The 12237-nt window shown below is 37.6% G+C and overlaps 2 protein-coding genes across 3 annotated transcripts in view; one reads left to right on the forward strand and one right to left on the reverse strand.

Moving 5' to 3' along the window:
- The window catches only part of LOC145217311 (uncharacterized), a 40299-nt gene extending 34078 nt beyond the window's left edge, over positions 1 to 6221 (forward strand). Inside the window, exons 20-28 of one of the 2 annotated variants that reach the window (XM_080084561.1) lie at positions 253 to 356; positions 457 to 573; positions 807 to 971; positions 1170 to 1369; positions 1792 to 1955; positions 2612 to 2764; positions 3197 to 3384; positions 4319 to 4376; positions 4776 to 6221. In XM_080084561.1, coding sequence (XP_079940687.1) covers positions 253 to 356; positions 457 to 573; positions 807 to 971; positions 1170 to 1369; positions 1792 to 1955; positions 2612 to 2764; positions 3197 to 3384; positions 4319 to 4376; positions 4776 to 4949 — 1323 coding nt within the window. In that variant the 3' untranslated portion in view covers positions 4950 to 6221. The remainder of the gene's footprint in view (positions 1 to 252; positions 357 to 456; positions 574 to 806; positions 972 to 1169; positions 1370 to 1791; positions 1956 to 2611; positions 2765 to 3196; positions 3385 to 4318; positions 4377 to 4775) is intronic. The other variant, XM_080084562.1, reaches the window with a different exon arrangement.
- Positions 6222 to 7177: 956 nt separating this feature from the next.
- LOC145219846 (sialin-like) lies at positions 7178 to 11956 on the reverse strand. The gene is made up of 9 exons (XM_080087154.1): positions 11897 to 11956; positions 11417 to 11591; positions 10941 to 11062; positions 10641 to 10790; positions 10186 to 10299; positions 9549 to 9672; positions 8091 to 8224; positions 7518 to 7641; positions 7178 to 7358 (listed from the first exon to the last, which is right to left on the reverse strand). Exons 1-9 carry the CDS (start codon positions 11954 to 11956, stop codon positions 7273 to 7275), a joined length of 1089 nt encoding a protein of 362 aa, XP_079943280.1. The 3' UTR covers positions 7178 to 7272.
- Between the last annotated feature and the right edge of the window lie 281 nt (positions 11957 to 12237).

Consider the following 12237-nt stretch of genomic DNA (forward strand, 5'->3'; position numbering starts at 1 on the left):
TGCATTGCATTTTGCGGTTTATTTGCAGTGTTTCCAAAAATATTTTTTACTATTTAAAAAAATACACTATACTTCCTCCAATCGGAGCTAGAGATTTCTAAAGTTTGACATACCTAACTTAGTTGCGTAAAACATATTTATAGGGAACGAATCTCTAGTAGGTTTAATCTGGTTTCTGTACACGTGAGCTAGGCTTTAATTTGCTATTGTCAAAAATTCAAATTTGGAAAAAAAATATTTATTTTTATTCAGAACGACGGTTTACGAGTCATGGTTTGGATAATGGCACTGGTGGCTTTGTGTGGTAACACGGTTGTTATTTGGCACACGGGACGAAGATTGGTAAAGATGAAAAGGTATAACGCAAAATAATTTGGTTTTTAAACTAGGCAGTAGAGGTTTCACATTAAACTGTCAATTACAAAGCCTTTTCATTTGTATTTAAACGTGTCACAGGTTATCACCAATGATGCGAACGAATCTTGTTCTGGTGTTAAATCTTGCCATTGCTGACTTTCTTATGGGATTTTACCTGTTGGTCCTTGCAGTACAAAACGCCCGCACCGCTGGAGAGTAAGTCTTTGTTTCTATGATTCTTATTTCTTAATGCAATGTCGAAAATGGCTTGAAAACAGACTTGCATTTACTTTTAATTTAATATAACTCACTTTATACTTACAAAAAATTGTATTTGGTAAATTATAAAATTAACAAGAAAAAATGGTGTTACAAAATAAATTGGTAATTGTTTTGAAACCCCGATGGGCATATTATAGTGACGTAACACATACGTTTTATGACGTCAGGTATTGTCAGGAGGATTACATATGGCGTACGAGCAGTACGTGTGAATCGATTGGCACGCTGGCTATGATTTCTATCCAGTCGTCGGTGATGTTTCTTGTTATTTTGACTTCTTATCGCGTGGTGTCGCTGCTGAGACCGTTTCGTGCGGATACCATGTATGCGAGGTATGTATTCAAACGGTTTTTTACAAATTAACAGCATATAATATAATAATATCATTAATCAGTAATTGTTCAAAAAGTCCATCTTGAAATGCCTAAGGGACTCACTACTAGCCCATGGCCCACAGTTAGGAAACCAGTGTCCTTAAATCGACGATATTTTGTGTTCTATCTGTCTTATAGTACAAATATTTTTCACAGGTACACATTGGTGTTGGTCGCCCTTTCGTGGTGTGTTTCCATGGTGATAGCCATCATACCTCGATTATCGTCGTTTGAGGATTACTTTCGCACATCTGCATGGATTAAACCCACCGTAGAGTTCCTGCCCACTAACACACCTGACAAAGACATGCTTCTGCGCTTTACCGACAAACTGAAAGCGGTTTCTGCTGTCGCTGGTAAGAAATGAAGCGTAAATGTTTGGTATAGTGACAAATTTGAATCTTTAAGTCAGGTAGAACACGTGTTTTGCCTTTCTCTTACAACAACTATATGGTTAATGGCACTAAGAACCAAGCCCCAATTTTGAATTGTTTGATTTCGTATTTCTCGACGCCAAAATTTTAGGAATTCTACGGCAGAGATAATTGCTCCACGCAAATTACTTTGTTATATAAAGGCTGTTTGGTTGTTGACGAGTACTGATACAACATCAGAAATATTCAAGTAATGTTAGCCCTGTTTTTATAAGCGCATTTTTATCAGTGCTAAATTGTACAAAGCTTTCGTAAAATCGTGTATGTAATCATGTTTACGGCATTATCATAACATTTAGACGATTCTGTACTTATATCCTTTGTTCACGAACATTTTTGTTTAGATTTGCCTGGCGCTCGTATGCCACCTAACGACCCGGGAACATGGAAATCAATTCGCGACATCAACTCCATGTATTATCGTCCCGATTGGCCGGAGCTCAATATGGAGGGTTACTTTGGTTACTATAGCAACAACGCCGTGTGCTTGCCCAAGTTATTTGTGACTGTAAGTTACTATTTCAAAACTCTTTTTACAGTAAATGCGAACAGGAAAATATACTCTGAGCATCTAAGCCAGTTTTGTTGCAATTTTGCGAGGACCTTTAAACCAGTGCTCTTCGACCTTTTTAGTGGCACGGAACCCTCAAGGTGTTTTGTCAAACTTTGCGGAACCCCCCATAAAATAAGTTTAATGTAATACAAGTATCAAAGAAAAAACATACATTTCACTTAACACGCCCCAAGCGCAAAAGTTGACTTCAATTAAACGATTCACTGAAACGCATTGCCATGTTGCTTCGATTTCTACATTCTTGCAACTTAGCCAAAGTGTATCAAGACTGTGTTTATTACGTCACAATTGACCAATGGTGTAACCAAGGTTAACTAGCTCGTACAGGCGAGCATTGCTGTTCACAACAATTGCTACACCAAAATGATGTGAACCTCTGTGCAACTCTTAACGTTCACGGAACCCCTGTAAGGGTTGTACGGAACCCTAGGGTTCCGCGGAACCCCGGTTGAAGAGCACTGCTTTAAACCCACAAAACGATGTAGTTGCTACGCTATATGAAAACTTCTGTTTTAGCTAAATTTGCCCTACCTTTCACTGTAGTTTACTAGCCTAATTCTAGAATGTTACGGTTTGTTCTGTTTTCACAGACAGAGGATAGTGCTTGGGCTTATTCCTGCGGTATCATGACCTTTGACCTCGCCGCGTTTCTTTACGTACTGGTCGCGTACGTGGTGATTTACCACGATGCTGCAAGATCCGTGTCAGCAAACCGAAATGATGAAGAAAACAAGATTATGCAGGTAAAGTTGGCGATCTTTTGTGAGTTAAACGTTTGTATTTAGTGTAATAGAATGTTTCCTAAAATGTTTCGTTTAGGAAGGTTCAAAGGTTGGTATTCAAACTTACAATATTCTTTGTGTTTATGCCTTTCTATGCGTAGTGGTAGGGCTGTTGTGAAATGTACTTTACCCTTCATTACATAAGTAAGTACAACTTGCAATAAATTTGCCCGTTTCTTGCCTATAACAGGGAACGGCGAAACTTTCCTGTCCATACTTAGCGCGCTAGATCCTATTGTTGTCATCCTACCGCAGGCCAGATTGTTTCAGTCTGTACCTTGCTATAAGCATCTGATAGCCCTGGTGTACTGCTTTAACGATTGCTATTGACTTTTGTTGGCATAGCAATAGACATATTTTGAAGCAAAAATTTGTACACCACTTGCATTGCAGGCTCGCATAACAAGACTCGTACTAACCGATTTCGCATGCTGGGGACCCGTTTGCATCATCGCCTTCTTAAGCCTGGCGGGGGTTGCAATACATCCTCTGGCGTACAGCATTGTGGCCATTGTATTTCTGCCTATCAACAGCGCTCTCAACCCTATCATCTACTCCAACGTACTTAATGTGACATACAAGTAAGATTAATTTTTAATGCAATTTTACGAAGTGTTTTATGCAGTGATTCACACCGGAACAGAACGAAACGACATAACGTTATTCGTTCTGGGCAAATTATTTATTTCGCTATTTTGTTCCGGTACCGATATTTTCATTTCGTTCTGGTCCGAAGGAAATGAATTTATAACGTTATTTTTCGCTATTTCGAAAACATTTCTTTGTTTACACCAAAGAGAGAAACTTGCAACACAACAATTATTGTCGAGTAGTTATTCAACACTTACCATTTGTCAGTTAGGGTCAAACATATGATATACATTGTTGGAGCTTTAATTTGGATTATGGCGCAACGGCGCAAAATATTCAGCATTTTTTTGCAAAACAGAATTTACGCTGGATTAGGAACATACTCAATTAAACCCACTTAAAGTTTGTTCTGCCAAAATAAAGTTTTGTTAAAAGCAAGTCCCAGTACAGTTGCAACTATTATACGCAAAAACCTTTTCTGTGATGATCATACAAAATGACTACAAAGAAGACAATACCCAGATTACACATTTTCCATTCTTAGTTTTACTTGCATAATTGCTGAAAACGATTGATCATGGTCGAACGTGATTCAAATGCCAAACATGACAGCAAAAACGTAAAATCATTATTAATTCATTTTAAAGCAGAAGCATTTTGGCGACTATTTTCAAAGCCACGTTTAATATCAATAAACCACAAACTTGACATGGCGAACGTTGCAAATGTGGAAGCTTATCTAAAGCCTTTTAGCGTAATTCGGCCTGAAGGCCTTAACATTTTCACGTCAAAATATTCAAAGCGTATAATCATGCCCATGAACAAGCCAACAAAAACAAAAACAATTTAATAGCAGACTGCATTGTAGAATATATCAGACTGATTTTATTGGATTTGACTAAGTCTGTTGTCTTCTTAACATAGCTTTCTCGTCGAGCGCTGTACCAACTCAAAACGCCAACATAGATTAAAATTACATCAGGTAAGCATGGGTAAAACGGTACGAAATTTCTAATAAAAAAGCAAATGCCTTTGACTCAAAATCAGCAAAATCAGGAGAACAGATGTAAAAGGAAAACGGTAAATAATAAACAGTTTTTTCTACTATTTTACTTTTTTGCGTTACGTATATTCTCCTTTTTTAACCTTCATTCTTTCCGGTTTTTAGAGACTGACGATGCCTGCAAGCGAAATATATATCTCGATTCTTACAATTTTGTGTTAGCTGATTTGGGGTCAGAAGCATTTGCTTCTTTATTATCAAATACCGAAAAAGTTTGACTCAGTGATTTTTGATATTCTCATGGGACATACCCTGTGAAAAAAATTCACAGATTTCCTCAATGTTTTTGCACTGATCAAACTTTTTTTTATTTTTCAGCTCTTGCCTCGAGCCGCTGGTGACGAATCTGCGCAAAAAAGTGCGCACCAGCCGACAGAACATGTGGCGACGACGTCAGCGACAGTACGTCAGCCGCACGTCATTAGCTGTGACGTTGAGCACCAACGATTGCGGCCCCCAGAGCGAGAACGGAATGCTACTGACCCGCATTGAACCGAAAGTTGAAACCCCTTAAAGGCGTTTGACAATCACAAGTTGAAGGTTTGAGAATTCTCGTTCTATGTTTGTTCTTTTTCATGTTTTAAGCGCGTTTCTGCGGCTTTATGCTTGCAGAAGTTTTGCTCTGATCGGCTATCGGTCTTACTATAGGAAATGTGCGTGTGTTTTATCAAGCGCTAATACGACAAAACGTTACAGTTTTAGACACGTTTATAACACTAGGCATCATGTTGCATATACATCATTCTTTAGCACAGGCAATTTTTATAATGTTCCACATCAATTCGAAAGTTACAATTTTGGAGTTGTGTATTAAAAACTATCATCAATGATTTGCCACAAACAATGCCACAGAATTATCAGCCAAAAGGTCAAATGCTGAAAAAGTTGACGATTGTGATTTGCGTACCTATATCTTGCCAATACTATTCTTGCCACCATACGCTTGCCAACCGTCTCCTTTATATGTTTGCTTGTACACAACGTGACGACTGATACCATTTCAGTCCGATTATCATCCAAAACCATCCAAAATGCTGTTTTCCTTGTAGCAAGATCACCCAACGCTTAAACGTATCAACACTTCTAGACCTCAAATATGATTAGATTGATCTGGGTAGAATCGGTATATTGTATATTTACCTGTGTTTGTCGCCAAAACGCTAGTGTTTGTTATCTTTTTGAGATGCCTGCTTTTAATGGCACGCTTTTGTGCATAGACTGTATTTATAGCGTAAAACATTTTAAGGGCTTATTAGGCCATGAAACACTCCTTGACAAGCAAGACACCGGCCAGAAGAAATTATATTTCTATAATGTATATGATAATGTATATGTATTTTTAAATTTTGAATCATAGAAGCAGGTACTATGAGCTATATTTGCTTGCCACGAAGATTTTTCATGTACTTTGGCAAGCAAGTTGTATAAATCGACGTTTTGCCACGAGAAGAAAGCTCTAAAAAAGTTCACCTACTGTTGTTGCGTATTAATTCGTGCTTCTGTGTGCTACGTTTTTTTCGTTCTTGCCAGTCGATAGTTCAGTGAAGTTCCTACTTTTGTTGCTTTGGTCGTTCATAGACGTCCGCTTTTTTGTCGCTGTGTTTTCAACTGTATGTTACCTCGTAAAGAAATAAACTAAAAACGATACGAAAGACATAACATTTTTTCTTCTAATTCTGTCCTTTTCTATTGTCCTGTATACTGTATTTTCAGTTTTTGCCCGATGGTGTTTTCCTAAAGCGGAATAAAAACTAATATAACTAGTGGTGCAATTTCCACGGTGTCTTATTTATGTGCAGATATTACTCTTGATTTTCCGTTTTGATTATTGGCGCCAGACACCGATATACTTTTGTCGTGGGTTCGAATTCCATCGCAGGCGATTTTTTAACCCCCACTTAACGGTATCAGTTTAGGCGTAACATGATGATGAAAAAATAATGTCCTTAAACGCATAATAAAGTATAATTACCCATTAAGATATAACTAGCTACAAATTAAAAACAGTAGCTTTTGATAAATTAATTTTCTTTGATAAAAAACGGAAAACACACAAATTCCAATATTTTTAATTTATTGGCACAAGCATAAACGAGATTAATTGCGTAAAAGTGTAGTGCACTTAATAAACACTTACAGTGCCGTGGTAAGGACTGATGTGTACAAGGCATACGTATGAGCAGCAAACAGTAAGAAAGTGCTGTAGGCAACTTTGAACTCTGATGACCGTGAGTTAAGTGCATGATTGTTTGACCCGTGGCAGAAACTATCAGAAAGTATGAAAAAAATAGTTTTCTTTGTACACGGACATATAAACGTTGATGGGATGTTCGTTGAACCGAACATGAAGACAAAAATGACTTCGGTGCATAGCATATCTCTTTTGCAAAAAAAGTTTTTATAGTAAGCTTGAGTAGTTGTTCTGACTTTAAACCAATTGCATACCACGGTCAATCAAATACTCTTTATGGGCATTATACCATAAGGGGCGTGATAAACTGTGCTTACCAAAGCGATGTGTATGCTCGAGTAGAGCAGGTTGACTAAAAAATCATGAAAAGCGCACAGTTACCCACTTTATAGGCAGTGTCATAGCCTAAACATAATTTGGAAGAGGTATGATTTTTTGAGAGGAGGATAGGTCCCCTGCTTACGCCAATGCATATGTACCTGGTAGCTTTGCTTACAATAAAACAAGCATTATTTTCAAAACCATACTATATAATGAGTGAAACTTTCTGAATGCAACTTTGGGCGGATGTGTATAAAGAGTGTGATAAGTGCATGTGTCTGAAATATATGAGACGTTTTTAAATCAGCACTCCAAGCTTGTAGAACTGCTAACTTGCTGATCTTCTGGAACTTTCTCTAACATCGGTTGTCCGTTTTCAACTTTTTCCTCTGCACAAATAAGCTTAATTGTTTTTAATTTGAACTTACTTTCAACACTGGTTTGTTATTGTCGAAAAGTGATATACTATTTCCCCATAACTTTTCCCCAGTTCAGCGAGGGTTGACCCACACGTTTTAAACAATTCAGAAAACTACAGGGCTACAAACCTTTGCTGTTTTCCTCTTGTGCCCATTTTTCAGTCTTGTCTGTTGCAAAAAGAGCGAAAGTTAAACTACCAGTCACTGATATCCCAGCGGCCAACAGGAATACGTTTCTCCAGTTTTCCAAACTCTAATAAAAAGTACAAGATTAAAGTGACAAACAATATATTCAGGACAACATTAAAACAATTTATACAAAACTTGGATTGATCTGAAAGACAAAGTACAACAAATCTTGCCGTTTTGTTGTGAAAAGCAATATTTGGAGAAAGAATGATAACGACGTTTTCAAAAAAAATTAAATCATAACAATAAAATGTTGTTTTATCTTTCCATCCCATTGATTTGTGTTTTGTTTACAATATGTTTAAATTTGTAAATATAGTATTTCAAGTTAACGATTGCTATATAGGCGTACAGTATATAGGGCAATAGACCAAATTGCGTTTAGGCCATACCGTATTCACAACGCAGTTTAATATTACCCTAAGATTCTACTGTTAAAAAAGATAACATTAAGTACGGTTTGTATCGATCTAATGGTCGAATACATGATTTATCGAAAAAAGTTCAGCTTACATTGTCTGGAAGCAGCGCACCGGCCACTTGAGGTGCCAGAAAACCAATCGCTGATATCAGAGTATTTGTGATAGCAAAGATCACACCGCTATAAGATCCCGTGACGTCAAGATACGACGAGCAATGACCGGAAGCTAAAAAATGGAAACACGGTTAGTCACGTGACAAAATATGACGCAAAAATCAATTAACTAGTAAAAATATGTCAAAAAAATTCCTAACCTATTATTAACCCATTTATAACCGGATTTGGATAAGTTATTTGAGGTTAATAGCCGAAATGGGGTCTTTAGAATGTTTTAGTGAACTGTGAACCACGGCATGTTATAACGCACTCAGTTCATGCACGAATATGACCAGCTTTGTCGCTTTTCATCGAACGTGCAGAAAACCGTGCCTAATGCTATCAGCGCGCTTCCAAATTAAGCAGGACGTTCGACTACAACCTGTTCAAAGCGTTGCGCACGACCCCCAATATTGTTGCGGCGAAATCTATTTTACATATTTTTTCTAGTTCCCAGCAGTCACGAACCAAGTTGATTAGCGGAAAATAACTAACTGCCAGATTTCTCCGCTATGTCGTGCATGTAGCCTACACATGTTTATTCGAGTACAAAAAGTCCCGTCCGGAAATTAGTTATTGTCGCCGTCATAACTAGCCGGATTTAGATAATCCGGGTCGCTATTTGTTATGTAAGAGAAGGGCCATATGCGGAAACGTCGATTAGGTGCCTACGTCACATTATTTAGATATTTTTACACATTGCTATTGGAATCCTTGAAGAGTTAATTGCATGTTGCAACAGTTGGTCAGAGGTTAATAACTGTGACATTATTTATCGAAAAAGAAATAAACAGACCACAAAAGAAACCTTGTACGGTGTACCTGTGGCAATCAGTTTATACCCTAAATTTTGGACTCTTTATAAACCAGCAATGTCTATTTTATACCGGCTATATCATTTGCACCTTGAATAACGTAACGTAATTTATGCGTCTAATAAAAGATAAAAGCGTCTTACGAGGAAAACAACAGGCCAAAGAGACGTAAAAAGCGATATTATTTAAACGTTTCGGATAACTAGGCATGTCGCCTTTTACGTCTGTTTTGGCCGGTACTTTCAGCATTAAACTTATGTACAGATCCGTGTATAGTGTTATAAAGGTATATGTTTTTTTTTATTAAAATAAAAGTCGTCCATTGATGCCACATTGTGTCGATTCAAATTATGGTTTTATCAAATTAAACGGTTCGCTTAGTTTGCGGGAAAATTACAAATCTTCGTAACTGTGATAAAAGTTGTACGCAAACGGGGCACTAATTTCCTAAACATGTTTCTGCCAACACGTCAACAACAATACGATTTCTGTAACCAAGCTGTAATAGTTGAGTCTAGACCGGCTGTTAAATATTAACGAATCGATTAACTGTTGTATGCAAACGCTATACCAACTTACTTGTCATGCCTAACACACCCACGGACGAGGTTAGTAACGCAATTACAGGCCAAGTGTTGCAACCCAAGAAAGCCACAGCGCACAAACTGATGCCTGCCACGGCCAAGGGAAGCGATGATGAAATCTGTGGACACAAGAAACATGTTTATTGCACCTCGTGAATCCACCGGGTCCAATGTTACAGCCCTGTGTTTATTGTAAGGAACCGAAAAAAGGGAACCAATGTAAGCGTGGGAGTATATGGGGGTAGTTAACTGTTTACTTCGTTGTTGTGAAATAACTTGAGTTCGGTTTTTACGCCCTTTCATAAAACGGGTCATGTGAAACCGTTTCGCAATATGTTTTTATCAGCATTAACTCACGCGCTAGAAAGGCATGGATAAAAGCAACTTTTTTCCCGAATCTATCACAAGTTTGAAAACATTTATTTCCAGGGTAAAACATGTTAGCTTTCTTATTCAAGGCAATTGAAACATCGTCACTGTCTTATTCAAATAGAAATGAAAATGATTTCCAGAATATGAGTTTTTCGTCGAAAATATCTTTTATCGCAAATTGTCTGCGTTGTTGGATTTTTGACTCTACGATTAGTATAACTTAAAAAAATGGTTCGTAATTTGAATTCAGCGCTGCTTACCTTGCGAACACATAGTCTTGCTTTCGTCCGTTTGATGATAAAATCAGAAACCCAGCCCCATACTGTGGTGACAAGCAGCCTTACAATGAATGGCAAAGCTGACAAGATACCAGCCTGTGAACGCAAAAAATGTTTTTATTTGTTGATTTTTGTGTTTGCATATTTTTAATCATATTTCAACGAAAGGCACGAAATAATGTATCACTACATTCGTGATAAACGTAGAGAGTAGAAACAAGTATTTGGGTCTTCCAGTAGTTATTAAAAGACGTTTCGACGTCCCATGCGACTTTTGTTGGTTAGATAGTAGTTTTTGTTTTGAACGTAAACAGAAAACACTACATTAAACAGGTTTGCACGCAGTATATTTTAGGCCATAAAAAAAATTAATTGTAAACATATTCAAAATTTGTATTATAAGTCACTTCCTTACAAAATTATAGAAACATTCCTACCGATTTGAGGTCGAAACCCTGAACACGCGAAATGTAGATCGGTGCAAGGGCAGTGAGACTGTATGTTGACCAGTTGTCACTAACGTGTGCAATAAATATCACCAACACGGGAAGCGAAGTCAAAATACTTTTCAATGGCCATGGTCGCTCCTAAACAACAAGAAATAGAATTAATTGATTCAACTAAACTAGAAATGGCTGTAATGTTTAACTTGTATTCACAAAGTATTGAAGCTTTACCAGAAAACATAAACAGGCCTAGATGTCACTCAAATATTGTAATACTTTTAGTCTACTAACCAGTGGTCGTCCGACCCGAGATTTGATGTATTCTCTTTCATGTTCTGAAATGCAGGGGTGATCGTTCGGTGTGTTTCGGATAAGCACTACCCATGCGATTGACCAAAGAAGGCCAAATGCACCTACGTTCACAAAAAAGACCGTGATTATTTTGTGTATTTTCGCATATCAGGACAAATATGTCCAAACCTTATGTAGAGCGTTATACTTAATCTACCGGTCACCAAGCATTCCCATAAGGCGTAGCCTATGTTAGAAAAATCTAGCCTGCATGCGCTGGGATTCGAATCCACGACAGAAGTCTATCTGGGATTTAGGAATTTATATCTGAGTGTAGCCTACCGTTATGCCAGTATGTTCAAAGGAAACGACTTTAATAATAGTCATTTATGGGAGCAAATATTGGTGCTTTATAGTTATTTACAAATCCATATGTGACATGCAAAGTACAATATTGGCGTAATTTTCGCCTTTACCTGAAAGATAAAATACAGATTCCCAGTTCAGCATATCGACGATAAGTCCCACGAGGGGAAAAATCAAGAAATTTCCCACTGACATTCCAGCAAATGAACTAGAAACCAAGCGACTTCGTTCAGCTGGTGGAGCCCAAATACTCCACGCGTGAAGGCAAGTTGGAAAAGTGGCCGCCTATAACAATGAACAAGTATGCATGAGTTCTTTTGATATACTATTAATACGACAATTAGCTCTTAACCAGAACTATATATTATTCGTTGTATGGGGTAAAGCTTGTTCAAGTATTGTGGTTTTACACTCTTGATTAGTATTATTATTACATACCAAAATGTATTGCGCTATTTTATATATTAGAGGGCGAATTGTAAAATGCTTAAGCAATTTTGAACACTTCTTGACTATGCTAGTGAAAATAGTATCTTGCATGGTCGTACGTTGTGCAGTTTTGGTGTACAGCAACCGATAGTTATATCTACCTGAAAAAATCCCATGACGATTCTTGCAGTGACCAGCAATCCAAAGTTCGTTTTGGCCATAACGGGTATAAAGATAGTGATGACTGACGAGACGAACCCATTTATACCAAAAACAGGTCTGATTCCGAAGCGTTTCAAGAGGTAAGCGGAAGGTATGTTTCCGATCAGATAGCCGTAAAAATAAGAGGCCAGTATCAAAGTCTGATCTTGGATTGACCAATCAAACTCTCCCTCCTAAACATAGCGAAAATGACATGATAAACAAGCTGTAAGTGCAGCAGTCCTCGAATGACAGAAAACAAAGCTAAAAAAGCAAAGGAGTGTGCGATCATGTTGTAAGG

The sequence above is a fragment of the Phallusia mammillata genome, chromosome 3 (assembly GCF_965637545.1).
Source record: "Phallusia mammillata chromosome 3, kaPhaMamm4.hap1.1, whole genome shotgun sequence".
NCBI lineage: Eukaryota > Metazoa > Chordata > Ascidiacea > Phlebobranchia > Ascidiidae > Phallusia > Phallusia mammillata.